Genomic DNA, 23471 nt, shown 5'->3' with positions numbered 1-23471 from the left:
CTCTCTGGAAACACTTAAACCTGCCATATCTGTGACAGTTATGTCCCAGTTTACATGCTTCGCTTTTAAGGAACCAAAAGTTTCTAATGGATTTCCCGGTGCCTCAGTTAAGTGCTTAAAGTTGGCAGGAGGAATTCAGGTTAACCTAAACTTAACGATTGTATTTCAGAGAAGTAGGTGATACCATTGTCACCTAACAGTCCTGCTTTTCCTCTCTCCCCTCCCCTGCTTTCTTTTGTTTCCCTGATGTGATAAACCCAGCCTCTGCCTGCAAGCTTCAAAAGGATGTCAAAGCAAAGAGCAGATCTTGCAGCAAAGATTTCGGACCGCTTTCAGGGACTTCCAGCAGTGGCTGGTCAATGCAAAAGTCACCATAGCCAAATGCTTTGATGTACCTGAAAATGTCAGTGAAGCTTCAGCAAGTCTGCAGAAAATACAGGTAAGTCTACAGCAGTAAAATAATAGTCTAAAGGAGAATCAGTCAGTTTCGCATAAAGCTCAGATTGAATTGTTTGGTTAATTACTATTTTTTGTTATTGTTGCTATTACCAAAACTAAAGGTGACTAATTTCAAGAAAATAAACATTTATTATTATTTTTTTCCCTTAACCTGGTTTGTTTTGTGTACTTGTTGGGCTGCAGTTTCTATGTAGTCATTGTCACTTGTTTTCCTTGTTTGTTTCTTTTCTTAAAAAAATATTTTTAAAGTAGGAGAGTCCTGTAAAATCAGAATGATGTCAGAATCAGGACTTAGTACCTGAAATTATTTCAAAGTTATGTGAATATTTTTCCTTAAGAACAGAGTTTAAATGTATGCACTGCAAACAGGCGTTTTTAGAGTATGCTTTTCACATAAAGCTAAAACAAATCCCAGCAACTCTGTGGAAAGGAATGCCAATCAAAAGTTTTAATAAAGCAAGGGAAATAAATACTTTTATGAATACAATAAGACTATGATTTTAACTGAAAACAGCATAATGGGGATTACATAATGAGACTATTAAAGCTCCAGATAGATGGTATAACAGAAGAAATTCCTGTTAGGTTCTCAGAAATACCAAAACCCAAATCACTTCCTCCTCCTTTTGGTAAATGCACTTTCCCTCGCTTAAATGGTTTACTTAAAAGTGTAAACAACATTGTATTAATGTATCAAATCTTTGACTACCCCAAAATGAGAATATGTTTAGAGGAAATAACAGGAGAAATCCTAGAAGTTTTTGACATTAACTATAAGAGCTGTAGTTAGGTGGGGTTTTTTTTCAACATGCAGTTACTGCTTTACGACTACTAGAGATGTCTTGGTAACCTGTATAAACTTAAAATTTTATTTTTGTTTATGTTCTGTCTGCTGGCACATTTGGCATCACAACACAATTATATATTTGATTTTAATATAGTCAGAACTTGAACCAAGTGTTTCAAAGCTAACAGACCCTTTGGATTCTCTACTAATACCTCTAGTGTAACACAAAATCAGAACCTGACTTAGTAATTTTTGTATCAAGGCTGTTATTTCTGAATGTGGATGTAACCATAAGATAGATTGTGGATATAAAACTACTTGTATATTATACCATCATGATAGTAACAGTTTAAAAAATTGGTATTTAAGACTGCTAAATTTATTTTTAAGTCCTAAATGCTCACACTATCTTCTAATAATTGCAAGTTGTAAGAGTATTGGAATTGAAAAGTCTGGCTGTTTCCTTTCACTTCTGTGTAATTCTTGCACATGCTTTTTTCCATATGCTTCTTGCACACCAGCATTGTTCAAGATTTCCATGAAGAAAAATACTTTCAAACAGGGAAGGTAAACTAAGGATGCAGAGGGATAAATCACACAGCTTAGACATTGCTCAGTGTCTAAGCATCAACCCACACCCCTATGGAAGTGGGCTTCCCTGGTGGAAGTCCGGTGTGGCTGTCACTCCTGAGCAAGGTTTCTGTCCTGTGTGTGCCTCAGAGTGGGCCCCAGCTCCTGCTGCTACCTGTGCCAGGATGCTAGTTCCCTGAAATGAAACTGTTACCACTTTCTGTACCATGGAGATTTAAAGAAGTTTTGTATCCAGTTAAATGATCAGCAATTGTATCATGAATTGCAGAACATACAGGTCATCCAAGAATCTTAATATATAGGTGGTTTTGACACATGCCAATTTTGGATTAAGTAGCTGTTGTCCCTAAGTCCAGTAAGTATGGATAAAGTTAAAATGGAATGTACAGAAAGATGAGTTAGCATGTTAACAATAAACAATAAACTTAGTTAATTTTTTTAGGAGCCAGAGTTTACTGACTAGGTTCTTTTCTTACTATTTTTAGGAATTTTTATCGGAGAGTGAGAATGGGCAACAAAAACTAAACCTGGTAGCGTCCAAAGGAGAACTGCTGTGCTCTATCTTACCAAAGGAAAAGGCTAAAGTTATCCTGGACAAATCTGCTACTGCTAAAGAAGATTGGAAAAATTTTATTACCACCCTCCACCAGAAGGAATCTGCACTGGAGGTAGTGAACCAATCACAGTGGGGAAAGATTAGATCTAATTTTCCTCTTCACTTTTTGTTTCAAACAGCACAGTTTTGTTTTCTTTTTATATAGCTGTAAGTTTTTATGGTGGTGACAGAAGTAGTAAATAGTTGTTTTCAAGAAGTCTCAGTCTTCCACTTACATTTTAATTTTGTTTACTTATATCCTTACATCCTGTTTCCACTTCAAGTGGGGTATTTAATGGAGAAGAGTGTTGTTCAGAGAAACTGAAGATAGCAAAGTCAGCAGTTGCTCAAATTAGTTCATGAGTCTCATTGAATGTACTGAATTACTAAAGCAAATTTTCTGTTTTAAGGAATAATTTAGCACAGATTTCTGACACTGTTGCTGATTGAATAGGCCCAGTACTGTGGGAAAATGTAGTCTCTCTTATTGCAAACTGGTGACATGTAATTATTTATTTTAAGAACTTTTTAAATAAACCCCCGGTGCCTTTCTCTATTCAGAATTCAAAATTTAACTAACACAGAAGGCTAATGTCTTAAAAACTTAGTCTCTTTTAAGGTCATAGGTTTTAAGGTCAAAAGGTCTTACCTGGAATTCTTTGTGTAGCATAGGAAAATTAAACTTCCTGGGAATTCCTCTTTCAAACCAATGCTGCCTAGCCAGCTGAGAAAATATTTACTTATATTTAATACATCGTATAGAAAGTTTTTTTTTAAAAATATGTCTCAAGCAGCAAGGATTCACCTTTCTTTGTCTGAGGGTTGCCATGAAAACATGATGTTCTTAGAGGTTAATAATTTTTAGCCAAGCACTTTTCAGTCTCATAGGCTTAGTTTTCCATTCAGATTTTTAATTTAAGTGATAAGGCTATAGACATAAAGAAAACTAAATCAGTCTGAGGGAAAAAAATAACTAGGGAACAAGAGGAACTATACTGTCCAGGCTTCTATGCTGTATTAATTATTTCAGATGCTCTTTTTTTTTTAATCATACAGAATAAGCATACAAGAAAAATATGCAGACACTGCAGGAATGCCTACAGATGCCTTTATGCACACGTTTTTGTAACTAAAATTTTATAATAAAAAATAGTATAAACAGAAATGATCCCCAGGACTGGTTTGAACTTAGACATCATCTAGGAATAGTGGCAGCTCATTTAAGGAGGGGTCAGTGTGAATGGCTGCAGTCAGATAACTCATATCCCAAATTAGCCTTTCTTCCAACTGCCTTAGCTGTGTGAGTTTGACTTGCACTGAGTTAAAGCTCATAACAACTGTAAAGCTTTCAGTTCAGAGGAAATTTGCCTTGACCTCCCCACAACTGTATAGATACATCCTACATTGTTGCTGCTGTTTTGACTCCTTAAAGAGGTGCTCTCTCAGACTTTTATTTCAGTGTCTGTTGGATGGGATGGAGAAAAGCTGGTGGTAATTTATTTTGAAGAGTTGTGTAGTGCTTGGCTGCAATTTTATATCCTTTTTCTGTGCTTGATCTGTGTGTTGTGCATTACAGTATGCCCTGTGGAGTAGGACTGTTGATAAAACTGTGCATATCTTCCCAGAACTTAAAGATCCAGATGAAGGATTTTGAAACAACTGCTGAGCCTCTGCAGGAGTGGCTGACTACAACTGAGAAGATGTTACAAGGAAGTAGTGGTCGGCTCCATGATCTTCCTTCCAAGAGGAGAGAGCAGCAAAAGTTACAGGTCACTTCTTAAAAGCCTTTTTATCAGAGCTAGACTTAACCATCCCATTCTTTTGGCCTCACTGATGCCTTACACAACCTTGATCATTTTAGCATCCTGACCTCTAAATAAGATCAGAACTGGTTTTGAAGATTGCTGTTGATGATCCTGTGCCATCAGGTTTTGCATCTCCACATTTCTCACAACATGCTTCTTCTTTGCTGTAACTGTATGGTGTGCCTGTCTCGGCAAGCTTGCCATATGTCACTTCTGTTTTCATGGAGCCCTGATGCTTCTCTATATCCTGCTTTCTTGCACCCACTCAATATTAATGTGCTTGTGCTTTACAGTCTGTCCTTGAGGAAATAAGCTGCCACGAGCATCAGCTCAACAGGCTAAAAGAGAAAGCTCAGCAGCTGTGGGAAGAGCAAGCTGTCAGCAAAAGCTTTATGCGCAGAGTGTCTCAGTTGTCTTCTCAATACCTTACTCTAAGCAATCTGACAAAGGTAATGCACTCAGTGTATGTGCTTTTAAGCAATTCATTTGATGTATGTGGGGAAAAAGACTGAAATGTGAAACACTGCAGTTGTTGTCTTGCTGGTCTGCTCTGTGGTATATCTGATCTATGTTGTCTTTCATAATGGCTTTAAAGAGTAGGAATTAAGGACCTGGATAATTCCATGGAATGTCAACAAAATAGAAGTGTGATTAATAATTTTTTAAAAATGTTTTTTGATTAGACAGTAAACCCTTCTTGATTTTATGATAATCATTTTTAATTTTGATTATTTCAAGCATTGAAGACATTTTTGTAATAAATGGCACCTGAAAAAAGCATTTTTCAAAACTTAAGGTAGTTTGTTTGGGTTTTTTTTAAGAAAATATAGAATACTGAAAAGTTATTGCTTCATTGTGTGCTATAATGATCATTATTTACTTGCATAATCAGCATTTTAATCTATAACTAATAGATTGATCCTAAAATTAGGCTGCTTTTGAAGGTTCAGAGGGAGACATATACCAAACTCTAAAGCATCAGGCTAAGAACTGAAAGTTTAACCTAACTCTGTTTTGCTAAGTGGTGCTTGGCACACTTCACCTTTTATTAGTTCTACTATCTCTGTTCTGTAAGCAGATAAGAAGGTGCTTATATTAGGATTATTATTTTTCACAAAGTTTCAGTCATGATTAGGCTTATAGTTACTACAGTAATGAGAATAATTAAGGTTATAAGAAGTGTGTTGTGGGATAACAGTTCAGTTCAGAAATTTTTATATTTGAGCAATTGTTATTTTGTTAATTTCTACTTTTTCTGTGGAAATAAAAATTATAAATCATATCAAGACCTCATATGACTTACTGAAAATTATTGTATATATAGCTATAATAAATGTTTATGACTCCAAAATGTGAAAGAGAAAGATGCATGGGTTGCTAATATTGGCTTATGTGGACAGAACTTGTAGGATATGTCAGTATGAAAAGAAAGAATCTGAGGTAGAGGATACAGATGATTAAGCCTGTGAGAGAAATCCTGAAATTCATTGGATAACCGTGGATGCTTGAGAAAGATCCCCCTCTATAACTTCCTAAACTGTTTTTCACTGGCTTGGCTTTAGTTCTCTGTCATTGTGTGAAATACACTCTACTTTGCATTCCTGTTCAGCTCAGGCCTTTAAGCAACGTAACTTGAGCTTTTAAAAAAATTATTATTTATATGAGTGTCAGTAATTTTTCAGAAGAATGGTTATATCAGTGGGAGTCATTGAGAAAAACATGTCTTTCTTTTCCAAGTATCAACAAAGTAGTGTTGCTGCAGTGGTATACCTTCACTGGTTTAAATCTTCTGGACTGACAGATTTCACAAGTTATCTTCAGCTGCAACACTGATACGGAGGTTAAGTGTGATTTACCAGATGTTTAAGAAAAAGTGAAACGTGAAAACTCTCAATTAGTTTGAATGAGAGGGAACAATTAAATGAAGCTTTACATTAAACAATAAAAAGCATTTAAGAAATTTTAATTTGTATATTAAGTTTGGACAAATTGTGTGTATGCTAAATTCATTCCATGCTCAAGTAAATGTACCAGTAATTATCAATATATGAAGAGAATGTCTGAGTATAGTTTATGAAAGTAATTTTAAAATCCATAAGTAGGTATATGGGGAATAAGCAATCCTTTGCATAGCTGCAGGTGCTCAATGCTGTATGAATTGCAGGAGAAAGTTTCCAGAATGGATAGGGTCGTAGCGGAGCACCAGCACTTCTCGCACAGTATCAAGGACCTCCAGGACTGGATGGCTGATGCAGTTCACATGCTGAATTCCTACTGTCATCCCACTGCAGACAAGAGTGTTCTGGACAGCCGAATGTTCAAGCTAGAGGTAAATAAACTCCAAAACCTGCTCTTTTCAGCTCTGTAAGAAGAATGCACATATAGAACACCTTGTCTTAGTTGTTGCATATCAGTGTAATGACTGTTGTCATTCAGACACTGATTTTCAGTTTACTCAAAAAAACCTATTTTTATAGAGCAAGGGCTTGTTACTAGAAGTTTTCTCTAAGAATGATATAGGGACCTTTATGGCATGCAAAACTGCATGTATGCAAATTCTTTAGAAAAACCTCAGATGTTGTATGGCTGCTGAACGTTAAATGGAAGAAGTAAGATATTAGCTTTCCTAGATCTTACAGGTGATATGAATGATTCAGAACAGCTTTTCCTATTGTTAGCTTTGAAAATAGTGACTGCAGTTAAGAAAAGAGCATCTATTGCTATCACTGCACAAAAGATGTTGAAGAGCAGTACTCAAAAAACACTTTTCATGTTCTTGATGTCTTAGGTTTTGAGCTGTAGACAAGTCCTCAAATTATAAGGATACATTAAAAAGCAAGAGACTGCATCAAAATATTCAGATTATGTTTTGCCTTTTGTTTGTTGAATCTTTCAGGTTCCTGCTTTTAGGCTTTTCATGACTTTGCATAGTCTTGCAAGCAGTTAGTTTGCAACTGTGCAGCTTCAGGAGCTGCAGTCTCTAAGCTGACTTTGCTGATAGTCTGCTGAGTTTGTGTTGGTACCTTTTTGTTGCAAATGGATCCTAGAGTTGTAGAACTGTGTTTCATTCCTCTATAAGAGTTTTGTAATCACAACTTGTTTTCTCTGTGAATGCCTTCTCCTGTTTCCATCTAAATTACATTTCCTTTAGAATGTTAGCTTTCCACCCAACAGTACCTTCTCTGATACTCTGTCAGTACCTGCACAGATTCCATGAAAAAGTCCCTGTCAACTAAGGTATATTTTTTTGTGTGGTATAAACCTACCCTTTGAAAGTCACTTTGTCCTTGTGAAGACAAGCTGTGAACCCCACTGTCCCTCTTCCATTTCACTGTTTGTGTAAGCCACTAAATTTGATGAGTTCATTTTTTCAGTAAATCCAGTCAGTGTATTCATGTGCAGTTAATGTTAAAAGTAGAATAATATCTACTCACTTTTTAGGGACTGCTAGCAGTGAAACAAGAAAAAGAAATCCAAATGAAAATGGTTCTGACAAGAGGAGAATCTGTACTGCAGAATACTTCTCTGGAGGGAGTACCAGTGATTGAACAGCAGTTGCAAACCCTAAAGGACAGCTGGGCGTCTCTTCAGTCTGCTTGTATCCAGTGCAAGAGGTAAAAAGGGTAGGAGGTACAGAGTGATGTTTAGTAATAAAGCACTGTCAATTTTTTTTGAAACCTTATTCCCACAGTTTTATTCTTACAAGAGTCAAATTCATATGACATGACTGCATTTGCTTAGTATTGCAGGTCTAGAGACCTTCAGTGACATTAATTTGAAGTAGAAAAAGGCAAGCAAACTGTGAGGAATCTAAGCATTGTTAACACTTTTTGTCAATATAAACTTAAAAGTGGATTCCATGTCCATAATCCAGTTGTAAATTTTACTTTGAGTTGCACTTGATGCCTTGCATTTTTCTCAGAAATGAGAAGATCTTATCACAGACATTACTGGTTGTTCTGTCAAGATCATGTCTGGTTGTCCATTTGCTAGCATTTCACAGAAGGTATTGATTACAGTGTCAAAAGTAATTCTCAAAGTGATGGAATACAGAAATACAAGGGGGGAAATGCAGCCATCTTTGGTGGAGCGTCACTGGTTGCAAATATTTAAACTTAAAACAACAAAGGTAATAAATCATTAGAATGTAGCAACTTTTGAATGTATGGAAAGGGCCAGAAAATTTCTTATTCTGGATCTTACACTTGAGTTGCATTTTCTTTACTAAAGCTAGGGTGTGTCAGCTAGCTACATAATTCTTACCTGCCCAGAGAGGTGTAGTGAACAGGGTTGGATCCAGTTGGTGGCAGGTAACCAGTGATGTCCCCCAGGGCTCAGTTTTGGGGCCAGTCTTGTACAATATCTTCGTTGATGATCTAGATGAGGGCATTGAGTGCTTCCTTGGTAAATTTGCAGATGGCACCAAATTGGGAGGGAGTGTTGATCTGCCTGAGGGTAGGAAGGCTCTGCAGAGGGACCTGGACAGGCTGGATCAACGGGCCAAAACCAATTGGATGAGGTTCAATAAGGCCATGTGCCAGATTTTGCACTTGGGTCACAACAACCCCAGGCAAAGCTACAGGCTTGGGGAAGAGTGACTGGAAAGCTGCCCACAGGAAAAGGACCTGGGCATGCTGGTTGACAGCCAGCTGAATATGAGCCAGCAGCATGCCCAAGTGGCCAAGAAGGCAAATAACATCCTGGCCTGCGTCAGGAATAGTGTGACCAGTAGAGTAGGGAAGTGATCATGCCCCTGTACTTAGCACTGGTGAGGCTGCACCTCGAGTACTGTGTTCAGTTCTGGGCCTTTCACTACAGGAAGGACATTGAGGTGGTGGAGCATATCCAAAGAAGAGCCACCAAGCTGGTGAAGGGTCTAGAGAAACAAGTTTTGTGAAGAGAGGCTGAGGGAACTGGGATTGTTTGGAGAAGAGGAAGCTGAGGGTCGACCTCTTTGGTCTCTACAGCTAACTGGATGGAGGTTGTAGTGAGCCAGGCATTGTTATTTACTGGGGAGAAGAGACCAATTGGACTAGAGAAAAAGGCCTGAAGTTGTGTCAGGAGAGGTTTAGTTGGTATTTTGGGGTGTGGTTGTGGTTTTCTAGTTGTTTTTTTAGGGGTTGTGGGGTTTTGGGTTTGTTTTTTTTTCCCCCTGTGTAGGCAGTTGGACTCAGTAACCTTAGCGGTCTTTGCCAACCATGACAATTCTATGATTCTGTAACTTATAAACCTCCTTAATATTCCAAGTCTGAAAAACGTAATATCTCTTTGTTAGCCAAACATGGCTCCTGGTTAAAGTCTATAGGTTTTCAACAGTTCTGTCTCAGACTGCTTAGCTTGTGATGTAGTCTATAATAACTGTACATGACTATATCTCACTGCTAAAATAGCATAAGAACCTCCACTATCACAACAATATGTATTTTTAAATTACAGTCAACTGGAAGGAGCTCTCTCCAAGTGGACAAGTTACCAGGATGATGTTCGTCAGCTTTCCAGCTGGATGGATAAAGTAGAAGAGAGTATGAATGCTTCTGAAAGGCAGTATGCTGAACTGAGGGAAAAAACAGCTGCCCTCAGCAAAGCCAAGGTGTGTTTGCTTTACAACAAACCAGCAACAAGCCCGTTTCACTTTATTAGCAATGAAAAAGGCTGGATAACTGCAAGATTAATCTGTGGTTTTGTTTCAGTGCTGTCCACTCATAAATGTGGTGTTCTGTTTCTGCTTTGCAGCTCCTCAATGAGGAGGTTTTGAGTCACAGCAGCCTCCTGGAGATGGTTGAAGTGAAAGGAAGTGGGATGGCTGAGCATTATGTCACTCAGCTTGAACTCCAGGACCTTCAGGAGCGGTATAAGTTCCTAAAAGACAGAGCAAGGGTACAGTTTTCTTCTTGTTTTGCTGATAGGAAGGAAAATGAGAATGTCTTTTCATTCTTTTAACTTCTTCTACGAAGACAGGCTGAGAGAGTTGGGGTTGTTCAGCCTAGAGAAGAGAAGGCTCTGGGTAGACCTTATAAGTGGCCTTCCAGTACATGAAGAGGCTACAAGAAAGCTGGGGAGGGGCTTTTCACCAGGATGTGTAGTGATAGGATGAGGGTAATGGCTTTAAACTGAGGGAGGGTACATTTAGGTTAGACTGCAGGAAGAAATTCTATAGTGTGAGGGTGGTGAGACAATGTAACAGGTTGCCTAGAGAATTTGTGGAGGCCTCATCTCTGGTAGTGTTCAAAGCCAGACTGAATGAGGCTTTGAGCAACGTGGTCCTTTCCCGTGCAGGGACGTTGGAACTAGATGATATTTAAAGTCCCTTCCAACCCAAAGCACTCTGTGTTTGTATGATTCTACAGAAGTCCAGTTTTTATGTTTTCTTGTTTTGATTATACACTAAGATATATAGATATATATGTAAATATTTTAACAAGCAGGAGGCAGTAACAAAAGCTGAAGGACTACTTAAATTACATCAAGAGTACCAAAAAAATCTGAAGACCTTTGAAGTATGGCTGGAGAAGGAACAGGAAAAACTTGACTGTCTGTCACATCTTGATGGTGATGCCCAGAAACAGGAGGCAACACTCCGAGACTTACAGGTACATAATGTGTGACACCCTAAGTGGAAAAAAAAAAAGAAAAAAAAAGGTGTATGTGTGTATATACATATATATGTACAACTTCTAAAAAACTGTAATAATGTTAATTAACAGACAAAAATTGCATCCCTTTTTTTTTTCTCGATGAGAACCTGAAATCTTGTTATAAGTACTGTACTCCTCAAAAGTGATTCCAATAAGGTCAATGGAAACATTGTCACTCATTTGCAGAAAGCAGTCTCAGGCCTTGAATGTAATCGTGTTTCACAAAATCTCAAAGGTATTCTTTTTATTGGGTTTTCAAATTTTTTGCTTACAGTGTAGACACATCTATTTTCATGCAGTTCCAGTCAGGTAGGCTAGTTCTCATGGTGAGGTGGAAAGACTATTATTTAATCATATAAGTGACCATAAGGAGTGAACCTATAGTACTTCAGTAATTTTGCAGTTATGCTCTTAAAATGGCTTAAAATACTTTCATGCCTACCTGCTATTGAATTAGCAAAAGATCTTTACTTGAGTTATGGAATATTGGTTACTTTATTCAGTATACTGAGAAGGTCTTGGTATGATCAGGGACTCTGCATATATGTCTTGTTATTACAGTTCTCTTTACAAAATCTGAATCCATTTTGAAAATCTGAATATATGTATCTCAAAGATAAAAAAAGCCAACACACAACTGTATTTTGTTAAGGTAACTTCCTGTTTATGTTTTCTAATCATATTGAATCCCTTCATATTTTCCAGTCAATTTCTATTAAACGTGAAAATGTCACACATGTCCAGAAGAGGGTATCAAGAAACATTTTTTACTGCTATCTCAAACATATGTAAAAAGAAATAGGTTTGCTTATTTTAAAAGTTGGAAGACTCACCATGTTGCTTGTTTTTAAACAGATTCCATTTGAGACTTCATCTTACAATCTGCTTGACACGTCTAGGAAGCTTTTAGTTTGAGGCTGTGCTGAATGGATTGCATCCATCCCATGCCAGCTCAGGCAGCTAGGGTTTCAGATCTGATGATAACCTTTGCAGGAGAGAAGTATTTATTGCATGCTTTGTCAATAATTTTCTCCAATTCACTTGCTGATAATAGTGATATTCGGTTTGCTTTGTAAGAGCATGCTGTCAGGGGTGTTCTTAGAAATGGTGTACTTTGTATTCAACCATAGATAACTAGAAGAAATATCTTCTAGATAACATGAGCTAACTGCTTTTGTGTAAAGTAGGACCACTACTTTGCCATCTGTGAATAAAAGCTGTTAATATATGTATCCATAACTCTGCCTTTACAGGAGCTGCAGGTCCACTGTGCAGAAGGACAAGCATTATTGAATGCAGCTGTCCATGCCAGAGAGGAGGTGATTCCTTGGGGCATTCCCCAGATAGAAGACCGAGCTCTGGAATCCTTACGGCAGGATTGGCAAGTTTATCAGCACAGGCTTTCTGAAGCAAGAAGCCAATTAAATGCCACTGTGAGCAGACTGAGGTTAATGGAGATGAAATTTCAGAAGGTTAATGACTGGCTAACGGATCTGGAGGACAGAGTTGCTATTAGGACTGGGAGGCAGTCTCGTAGAGCAACAAAGGAGACGCAGCTTCAACAAATGAAGGTAAAGAATATACTGAAGGCGTTCCTTAAGTAAAATACCATGTGAGGCTTCCATGTCAGTTCTTTGTTGTGCTTTGAAAATGATAGGAAGCATTGCAATTTATGCTGAGGTGGATGGTGCCTAGAATGATGGAACCAAGAGACATTCATGCCTTCTGGATCTAGGTTCCTTCCATTTTACAGTAGAAGTATTGCTATAATAGTGTCAAAATCTCTTAGGGAGATCTGGAATTCATATGCTCTGTGATACATGAAGGTATAACTGAGGGCAATGGTTGGTCCTGCAGTGGGAAAATGTTATTATTGTAACAAGAGTAAAATGGGATCAACTCTGTTGTGAAGTCTCTGCAGTGTTGATGTAATAATTCTCCTTTAGTCGCTACAAGGAGAAGACATGGTTCTGAATAAACACAGGAAGCAGATTTAAAGAGATTCAAGGTTACACTTTAGTCACTTTTAGAACTTTGGGCAAATTCTATAGGAAGTCCAGATTGTATTACTATTATTATTTGGGGGCAAGAAGTATTGAATCTGTTGTAATGAAATGCAGTCCATATGGTAGGATAAAACTTCCAGAACGTTCATTATGTGAACCTTCATCACATTCCGTTTTATTGTCTTGTTGTAAATCCATGTTTACAACCATCTATTTGTTTTCCTTTTCAATGATTTCCTCAATTAGGTACAAATAAATGTATGTTGTGTTTAAGATGTGTGAATCAATCATATAAATTGAGTAATGTCTTTGTCACAGAAGTGGCATGAAGAAATTGCAATCTACAAAGATGATGTGGAGGAAGTTGCGGTATTGGCTCAGCAAATACTAGAGGAAAGTCTCACTGCAAGTAGAATGGGAAGCCAGGCTACTCAACTTACATCTCGCTACCAAACTCTTCTTCTTCATGTCCTGGTTAGTAATGAAAATTAATTCATTATAACATCATAAATTGTCAGTTACGAAGCAAGTATTTGCAGACTTTCTTAATTAGACTTTATCAGAGCTTATCCATTACTGTAGACTCACCAATATAATATTCACATACATATTCATATATATATATATATACATGGAGACATGTAGATTTCATTGCACTAAATGTATAATATGATATGTATATATGTATATGATATGTATAATGTGATCATGTTAATGCCCTTTCAAAAATATTCAGTATTAATTTGATATTGTTGCTGTCTTTTTTGGCAGTTTCAGGAGAGAAATCCAGAATTCATTGTGTTTGAGTGCTGAAAGACCTCTAGATAAATGTTTTCAGGTTGTTACTGAAACACATAGGTACAGAGAAAATGTGAATTGATGAAGTGCAGTCTTCAGGTCACTTTAAGTATTAAGTGTCAAATATCATAATCATAAGTCACAATTCAAATTTCAAAATAGAAGTATCACAGAATCACAGAATATCTTTTCAATGTTTAGTATGAACTCAGTTTTAACATTAGTGAACTCAGCTTTATCATTAGTGATTGCTGTATGTAAACCTTGATGAGACCTGGACATGTTTAAAAGTCATGTAGATATGGTGGACTTGGTAGAGTTAGGTTAATGGTTGGATTTGATGATCTTAAAGGTCTTTTCCAACCTAAAGCATTCTAGGACCCCAGTGAGAATTATCTATAAGATATGAAAGAACTCAAAACCTATATGTTTAATCTTAGTATATCAGGTTTTATTAATAAATAGCAATTTATTGCCATCTTTAGCCAATAGCAATGGTAAACATCTGGATGGTTCTTATTTCCTCCCCCTAACCTCCCTATTTGCTTGAAGGAACAAGTAAAGTTTCTGGAAGAAGAAATACGCTGTATGGAGGAGTCAGAATTGGCTTTTAGTGCTTACACAAGTTGGTATGGAGCCACTAACAAGAACTTCAGAAATGTGATCATCAAGTTTGACGTGGTTGATAAAACAGCAATGGAGAAAAAAGTGCAAAAAATAGAGGTACAGCTTTCTTGAATGCAATTTTTATTACTCTTCACCAAAAAGAGGCAATATTTTGAGCAGCTATTAAGATGCATGTTAAAATTCTGACTTCACCTTGCCCAGAGAAGTCAAGGATAAAGACCACCCAGTATAAAACTTTCTGTTCTTGTGTCATACACATATTAGATCTCAATTTGGTTGTTCAGGTTATGAATAGTCCTAAATAATATAATCCTATCCTTCCATAAGGCATGTTTGTATGGTTTTTGATTTAGATTAAAACTTAAAATAAATTCCTGTTGCAAGGTGTCCTGTTGTGTATATGTTATATCAGTGTGCACTATGGAAAGAAGTCCTTCCTATTTCTCCTCATTGAATTAACTCAGTAGTGAAGCTCATGTTTCATCTCAGATTTGTAGATGAGACTTTAATCTGTCTTCCAGTTTAAACATATAACACAAGGGAAAAACTCATCTATTCCAGAATATGGAGTAGAAATCCTGTCCTGACAGCCCACAGCTTCTGTGTTTATCTTCACAAGCCCAATGCAGAACAGAAGTATTTGCTTTGTCTGCCTCCTTCTACTTTACTGCACCTTAACTCCAGGCAGTTTTGTAATGAAAAGTTCATGCAGTTTCCCTAGGAGTTCCCAGACATGTTCTAAGCAAAACTAAAAAAAAAAAATCCCCAGACCACCAATAAGTTATCCTCTAACTGATAACAGAATGACAATTAATTAAAACAAAGTAAAACAAAACACACACACCAAAAAAAGCCAGATCTTGCATACATTTCCTGTTAACCAATCCTTCCTTCACAGCTGTTATTGAGTGATATGGACATAGGCCACAGTTTACTGAAATCTGCCCGTGAGAAGGGCGAGCGAGCTATTAAGTACATGGAAGAAAATGAAGTTGAACAGTTAAGAAAGGAAATTGGAGATCATGTGGAACAGCTTGAGGAGCTGGCGGGCTCCATCAGGAAAGAGCACATGACTTCAGCAAAGTGTCTTCAGCTGGCAAAGGAGTTCTCAGACAAGTACAAGGCGCAGACTCAGTGGGTCACGGAGTACCAAGCTGTGTTACATGCTCCAGCCGAGCCAAAGAGTGAACTCTACGAGAAGAAGGCCCAGTTGTCCAAATACAAGGTAAAACCAGTATATATCCTTGTACTATCAAATAAATTTTGACCTAGTGACGTGCAATAAACTTCCTGATCCAGATGAGTGCTCAAGTTTCCTCAATAGGCGTATGAGATGTCACTCATCTAGATGTCCAAATCAGAGTGAAAAGATGCACTATACCTGCATCTATGAACCACAGTGAGCACCTGGATTTGAAGTGTCAATGTCCTAATAAGGCTTCCACATCTGGAAATTTTCTGTTATGAAGCAAGATTCTTTTATGAGTACACATATGAGTAATTCCATTAATATCAACAGAGTTAACTGCTTTTTAAGCAAGGATAGAAATCAGTTGATCTTTCTTCACTGCAGCAATTGCCTCTGTTTACATTGGCTTAATCAGCTTTCTGGTTAAAGCTGAATGTCCTAGCTCAACTGTCATCTAGGACAGTCAGCTACTATGGCCTCCTCTGTTTTCAGTTAGGAGTTAAATGAAGTGTTGGTTTGTTTTTTTCCGGTCATAAAAATGAGTAGATGAAATTGACTACAAACCCCATTGCTTTTCTTAATGATGTTTTTGTAAAATACTTCAAGATTACAGATATTTCATCAGATGTGTACTGTATCTGGCTGGGATCGAGTTACCTCTCCTCGTACTAGCTCATATAGTGCTGTGCTTTACATCTGTGGCTAGAACAGTGTTACTGACAAATCAATGTTTTGTCTGTTGCTGAGCAGTACCTGCACAGCATCAAGGCTTTCTCTCTGACACTGCTCATTATCCCTTGCTGGCTGCAGTACCAGTCATATGTCATAGCTGTGTACTTGCTTTCTAGCTGGTATCTCAGGATCTGAGCCAGTGGCACAGTGACATGACGGATCAGATGGCATACTCTTGAGAGTAGAATCTTACACACTCGTTTGCATGCTATTTCATTAGGAGGATGGCTTTGGTGATACCTGCCCACTTCTTTGCAGAATTTGTTCCTCTGAGCAAGTTTTATCCCTAGCACTTGCCCCTTCACACACATTAATTCCCTTCACCAGCTCCAGTTTATCAGCCATGCTACTAGCCACTCACAGGAGCAATTGCTCCTAGATGCCTGCAAAGTTGTCTCAAGGCATGGCTGAGAAACATAGTCCTGTACTAGTAGCAAAGCTTTTCTCATCTGGAAAGGATGATATACATACCATGAAAGAAGGCTATGCTTCAGATAAAAGGGAGGTTAGTGAAATAGATCTTGAGTGTTAATATATATGTCTTAATTGTTGTTTACATTGTAGTCCATACAACAGACTGTTCTGTCCCATGAGCCTTCAATAAAATCAGTAATTGAAAAGGGAGAAGCTCTTTTTGATCTGGTGAATGATGTGACTCTTAAGAACAACATTCAAGACCTTCAGAGCAGTTACCAGGAGCTCTGCAGCACAGCAAAGGTAAAAAGTCAAGAAGAAAACTCTAGGTTCATTCAATTTGCTATTTTTTCCACCTTTTAAGAAGTGACTATCTGTGTCATGCTGCCATGTCATACCCTGTATGTAATTGCACAGGGGGAGATTCTTGAGTATGGGAAGAACGTCTACCTATATAAATTCAAAAAAAGTAGCTGAAATGAGTTTTGAGTGTGACAAGTGAAGTCTTCATAGTGCTATGGGGAAATATATCAGTGTCTAATTTGTACTATTGTTACTATTTTTAATTGCTTTAAATAGATTTCTAAATGCATTCATTCATGAAGGGACATATGCCCTTAAATTATACTGTTTTTTCTTTTGTTTCTGCTAGATCTCGCTCAAACCTTGTTTAATCTAGTTTAGTTGTTGAAGTCACTGGAGAAAATTAACTGTGAGGTGGATGTAATTTAATTCTTCAATGGCATTACTAATTAACATTGATTCATTAGTCCACATGTGGGTAGTACTTTGGAAGATTAATTACTTCTAAATACATCCTAAAGTATGATTATTTCTAAGGGTTTTAATAGATTATACTCTTAACAAGGATAAGCTCTGCAAACCATGTTAGTACTTATGTTTGACCTAAGCACCTTTATTTGTTAATCCATCCACCAATAGCAAATTATTTTATTTTTTCACACTTGATTTTTAATTTAAAGACATTCCTTTGACCTGTAACACAAAATTAGTATCTGTTGTATTAGTTGTACAGTTGATGGCTTAAATGTAGATAAACTTATGAAAAATCTTTCTTAAAAAGGAAAAATACATTTGAACTCAAGGTGTATGTTTGTAAATTGCCTACCACAATCACAGGCAAGATGTATGTGCAAAGGCTGTAAGCAGCAGGGAACCAACCATAACATTTGGTTGGTCATGTGGAGTCTCTCCAAGAGCATGTAATAACTGTTTCTAAGTGAACTTAATGTCAAATTGACAGTGTTCGTTTTCTTAAAGTAAGGAGATCCTCAGTGTTTTCCTTGAAGTTTGGCATTTCATTTGGAGTGAAGATACTGCTCAGTACCACAGAGTTTATTCACACAAGGAATCCCTTTGGTGTCTTCCTTAACAGTCTAATAATGTGAGAAACCCTCAAAGAAATATAAATTCAGAATAGAACTCTCTTATATGATTTCAAGCCCTTGGTGGATTTTGGTTTGTGGTGGGTTTTTTAAAGTATTGTAACTACTTGAATATGTACATTTTTATTGTGGATCTGCAGACATACGTTGAAACCTTAGAGGTGAGAGTAAAAGAACATGAGGATTACAACAGTGATTTGCAAGAAGGGGAAAAATGGTTATTACAGATGTCCAGCCGGCTGGTCAGCCCTGACCTCATGGAGAGTAACAATCTTGAAATAATCACCCAACAACTAGCTAATCACAAGGTGGGTTTGCTGTTGGGTAAACTTCCTTTGTCTGGTAAAACAGAACTTTTCTTCTTTGCTTCTCTTATCTCCACTCCAGAGCTCTAGTTGTCATCCACCTGTTTTATTCCTCTTACTGCTGACTGTATAGATGAGTATCAGTGTAATGAATGCAGTTAACTTACGTACTTTGTTGTTAGCACTGTTTCTTGGTTGAGAATGCATTTGCAGAAGAGCTTTATTGTACAGTAGTCTGAATTACATGTCAGGTTTTTGCTGAGATGTCTCAGGAAATAGACCACAAAGAGGAGATTAAGGTCATTTTAGTCCTAAGCGTTTTTTGCCCTGGCATTTTTAAAGACTAAAAGATATTTTAATTTTTCAGACTTTTTCCCCCCCCCCCCTCTATTAGGGTGTAATATTTCCTCCATTGCTTTTACTCAACATATTGATAATAATTCACTGCATTGATAGCCGATGCTTTTTTAGAAGATAAAAGAAAGCAAAATCCAACCCTCCCCACCACTCCCTGAAACTGAGATTCCAAGGGCAAATATTGAAATTATTTAACTCCCTGTGATTAGTGTGTTATTCTTTTAGTAACTTTCTTTGCCTTCACCGAAGTCCATGGAAAGAACTGTGTATGGTGGAAGAGTTTATGCAGTAAGACATGATTCAGCATCAGATTTAGTCCTCAGTACTTGACACAAGAGCAGTTGATGGAGCCCTATACAGCATGCAACAAAGATGTCCTTTGGTTTCCACATTATGATGGTGCAACTGTTGTTTCTGTGGGATATCTATGTAGAGACTTTTGACAATTATTTTACAATGAGTATAGGAATACACATAGGCTGAAAGCTTTTTTCCACACCTGAAGGCAAAGAGTTTTTAAGGAAGAAAGAAAAAAAAAAAAAAAAAAAAAAAAGCTTTTTTAAAAAGCTGTAATGCAGAGTATATTTTAAGTTTAAAATATTTCTTCAACAGTATTTTATCTGTTTCTTAGGCTATCATGGAAGAAATTGCAGGATTTGAAGATCGTTTGAACAACCTTAAGAGTAAAGGCGATTACCTGATCGATCAATGCACAGAACATCTTCAAGCTAAATTTAAGCAAAACATACAAAGCCATCTTCAGGGGACAAAGGACAGCTATTCTGCCATATGTAGTACAGCGCAAAGAGTAAGTCTTGTTTCAAAAATGTTTTTTATTCCATTTAAGAATATCGTCATTATTTCTGTAAGTACTTGTTTCTTTAAACTGTGTACAACTCTTTCTATTGTTTCCATATGAATTGATCCTACAGGTTACCAATGTAGCACTTCATAATTACTGTGCTACAGTTGAATTCCTTGTGATCCAAATGTTGCTTTGCAGACAGCAAATCTGGCTGCCTGTCAGTTCCTACTCCATCACTCCACATCCTCACTACCTTCACAAGACACTAGCTTCTAAGCAGCTGCAGCTAAGAAATTAGAACTATTCCTCCTTCAAAAACTAGGGAGAAAGTTGCATTCATACTGTCAGTAGCTTGTATGCATATATAATGGATCTTAATACTGTGTTAGGAAATACTGTCTCAGCAGAACCAGAATATACAGTTAAGAAGTACTGGCTGGGTCATCCTGTTAATCCAATTAAGAGATCAAGCCAGTATAGTCTAAAAAGAACCACAACCAAACCAAAACAAAAAATTAAAATTCTAAAAAGTAGACTTCATAATCAGTAAGATTTGTAGAGGTGGGCAAAAACTTGTGCTAGATCAATGGCAAAATATTGAACAAGAATACAGAAATAAGATAAAATGCTCTTCATTTGCATCTTTATTTTTTCTTTCCAGAAGCTATGCCTTAGATATTGTCCATGAATTAGCAAGCTGCAGTAAGAGCTTGAGAAGCTTTCATCCCTTGTTACTTCTATGTACGAGGGTTAAAACAACCGCAGTCATAATAATTCTGTTTTACCTGCATTTTTCAAGGTGGGAGAAGAGAGCAAATAGTGATGTCTGAAAATGTGATGACTTTAGAAAATGTTTATTTTAGGTGTACCAGAGTTTGGAACATGAACTCCAGAAGCATGTTAATCATCAGGATACCCTGCAACAGTGCCAGACTTGGCTGTCTACAGTGCATTCAGAACTAAAGCCAAGTACCTGGCCACCTTTCAGCCTGACAGATGCAGTTAAACAGGTAAAAGTTCAGGACTTGAAAATGCTCAGTTATCCATAATAAATTGAGGTCAGGTAAGAGCTTTATATTAATAGAAATTAGATACACACTCTGACCTCTCAGAGAGCTGTGTAGACTCATTGTTTGTTCTCAGCTCCTAAAGGAGTGCTTTAAGTGAAAAATAACCACTAGTAAAAAAATCACACAAGGCTTTTGATAGCTCTGCTTAATGCTTAGAAATATTTTACCTGAAAAAGGTCTTCCTGGTTAGATAAACCATCTCATATATTCCCCAGAGGTGTTTAGTAGAGTGGGTTTTAGTTTCTGCTTGTCCAATTGCCCATCTGCCTACTAATGTTCCTATATGAGACCTGGCTTCATATTACCATGGATACAGTCTCCTTATAAGACAATTAAAACAATTTTTAAACCTAAGAACATAGAACTATCTCCAGTCCACGTTAGTCATTAAGAATCGTTTCTTTGCTTCTTGATTGTTCGTAGTAACTTAATGTATTTTACATGTGATTTGTACCTTGTTCTCAAATTCAACTAGTATGGTACTAAAAATGCTGAAATTCAGGGCTTTCTTCACCATGTGGCTAGACAGAGATCTTGAAATACTACAGTTGGCAGCTCTGCAAGGGCGGCAGGAGCAGGGGGTGACAGTGTGGCCAGGAGGACAGCACTTTCCCAACGATGTGCAGACCTGCAGCACACAGGTGAGAAGAGCAGAGTCCTCCTGGTCTTAGCCATCATCCAGTGATCACCAGGCAAGTATGTAGGGATGTGGCCAGTCCCACATCAGGGCAGCAAGACAAGACCAGGAGGATCAGTGAGGCACAGATGCACCTGTAGTGTGTAGGTCCATAGGTGACTGAGGGCCTGAGCTTACATGCAGTTCTCAAGCAAGGGGAAAGGCTTCTGAACACTTTTCTATTGGCCAGGTCCCAGCTGGGTCAAGTCAAGGCTGGCCCTGAGCAGAAGTAGCCAAACCCCAATGACAGGGGAATAGAGGTTGCAGGGCCCTTTGGTGCACCGCGGGCCCTGACCATCCCTGAGCATTGGGGACCTGTTCCAGTGCTTAACTGTGCTCAGTGTGAAGAATAGTTTGCCTTGTATCTATGAAGAATTTACTTGTTCCAACATGTCACTCTTCCCTTTAGTCTGTTTTCTGCTCATCTCAGCAGAGTCTGCCTCTGTCTTCTCAGTACTGCCCCCATCTGACCCCTACCATTTTAACGAGTAGCAGACCACAAGTTAGCCTCTCTTCTTCAGGCTTTGCAAATCAGTTCCTTCAGACCTGCCCAAATACCATGAACTACAGCCCCATATTTCTCCAGCCTTTTGCTGGACTTGCACCAGTTTTCCAATATCTCTTCTATGGAGGAAGACTGAACTGAGCCAAAACCAGCAGGGACAGCCTGACAAGTGTCAGTACAGGAGAATAATGACTTCCCAGAGTTTGCTCCCTGCATTCTTGCTAATACAGTAATGACAAGGGCACACTGCTGTCATGTTCAACTTTTTGCCCACAAGGACCCATCACTGCACCTCTGCATTAGGTGGTCACTCACCTCTCCTTTGTGGGACTCAGAGGTATATTATTGCCCTGCTTGCCAGCACTAATATCAACATTTTTTTTTGGAATGTGGAAACTCTTCATAGGGAGAGGTGATCTCCTACAGGCAATGTTGAGGGCAGCAACCCTCACCAGTGGCAATTGTAGATATTGGGGACCTTGGGAAGGCTTCAGAAGGTGTAGGAAAACATGTTGTGCTGCTGGGCTAGATTCCTTATGATCTGTCAGACACTGAAGAATTTTATAGGTATGGGTAACATGACACTTTTATCGTTGGATAAAGCCCTGCTTCCCATTCACCTTGGGAAAGTAAGCCACCTTGTTGAAACTGTATCTACCCAATGCCTAATTTATAAAGAAATGAGAAAAGTAATGCATATGTGAGTAAGAGCTTTGATAACTGGATGGTAATCAGAATTGCTGTTTTCCATAACTATGACAGAGCAACCTTACCTAATAAAATAGTATATGTCTACATTTCTTCTTTTTGAAATAATAAGCTGAAGTAAAAATACTAAAATGCGTGGTTCTAGTAAAATAAGATATTATTTCCACAGTCTCAGAGTTTATTTGAGGATTGTCTTCCCTCAGGTGAAACATTTCCGGGCTCTGCAGGAGCAGGCAAATACATACTTGGATCTTCTGTGCTCCATGTGTGATCTGTCAGATGCCACAGTGAAGAGCACAGCAACAGATATTCAACAAATAAAACAAACGGTACAAGATAACCACAACAACCTGCTTTTAATCCTATTTAGAGCTTTAACTGCCTTGATCTGTTCTCTTTTAAAAAGGTCATACTGGGTAATGGTTTAAAGAAATGTCTTTTTATTTTCATCTTAAGTATTTCTTTTAGGAATAGTTTTCTCCTTCTAGGTTTTTTTTTATTTTATTTTTTTTTAATCCACATGTTGCTCTCCTAGTAGTGATGCAAAGACACACAACAAAGATTGCTAAAGGTACTTAGGCACTGTTACAAGATGTTGGCCTGAAGCCACACAAATAGCCTTCTGTGGAAGAAAATCTGATCCAAATTATTTGCTTTCATAAAACACATTTTAATCTATTTTTCTCTGTATTTTGTTAAAATATTTTACTTTTATTATGTTTTAGACAGTATACTAATGTTCTTATTAGGACATACTAAAATATGAGTTATGATCATAATAAAAACTATTATCGTTCAATCCATAAATCAGAGTGCATCTACTTCAGCATATGAATTTATAGATGAGTATCTCAAGTTTTGAAGTAGCTTAATGCTTATTTTCAGAATAAAAATTTAAAACATGAGAGTTATTAGAAAAGAAACATTGGGAGCATTCCTGTTGTAAACATGAAAATTTTAGTTTTGCATACACGCACAACCAAAATTTTGAAACTAATCCT

At 37.6% G+C, this 23471-nt stretch overlaps 1 protein-coding gene across 2 annotated transcripts in view; it reads left to right on the top strand.

Moving 5' to 3' along the window:
• SYNE1 (spectrin repeat containing nuclear envelope protein 1) overlaps nt 1–23471 on the top strand; it is a 295834-nt gene that overhangs the window by 146633 nt on the left and 125730 nt on the right. For both annotated transcript variants that reach the window (XM_051615569.1, XM_051615566.1), the window contains 18 exons: nt 262–439; nt 2323–2505; nt 4058–4201; nt 4531–4686; nt 6402–6566; nt 7679–7851; nt 9674–9827; nt 9971–10114; nt 10663–10827; nt 12126–12443; nt 13197–13352; nt 14229–14399; nt 15202–15528; nt 16789–16941; nt 18185–18352; nt 19338–19514; nt 20375–20521; nt 22674–22799. In XM_051615569.1, coding sequence (XP_051471529.1) covers nt 262–439; nt 2323–2505; nt 4058–4201; nt 4531–4686; nt 6402–6566; nt 7679–7851; nt 9674–9827; nt 9971–10114; nt 10663–10827; nt 12126–12443; nt 13197–13352; nt 14229–14399; nt 15202–15528; nt 16789–16941; nt 18185–18352; nt 19338–19514; nt 20375–20521; nt 22674–22799 — 3205 coding nt within the window. The remainder of the gene's footprint in view (nt 1–261; nt 440–2322; nt 2506–4057; nt 4202–4530; nt 4687–6401; nt 6567–7678; nt 7852–9673; nt 9828–9970; nt 10115–10662; nt 10828–12125; nt 12444–13196; nt 13353–14228; nt 14400–15201; nt 15529–16788; nt 16942–18184; nt 18353–19337; nt 19515–20374; nt 20522–22673; nt 22800–23471) is intronic.

This window comes from Apus apus, chromosome 3 (genome assembly GCF_020740795.1).
Source record: "Apus apus isolate bApuApu2 chromosome 3, bApuApu2.pri.cur, whole genome shotgun sequence".
Lineage (NCBI taxonomy): Eukaryota > Metazoa > Chordata > Aves > Apodiformes > Apodidae > Apus > Apus apus.
This window is presented reverse-complemented; position numbering and strand designations above follow the sequence as displayed.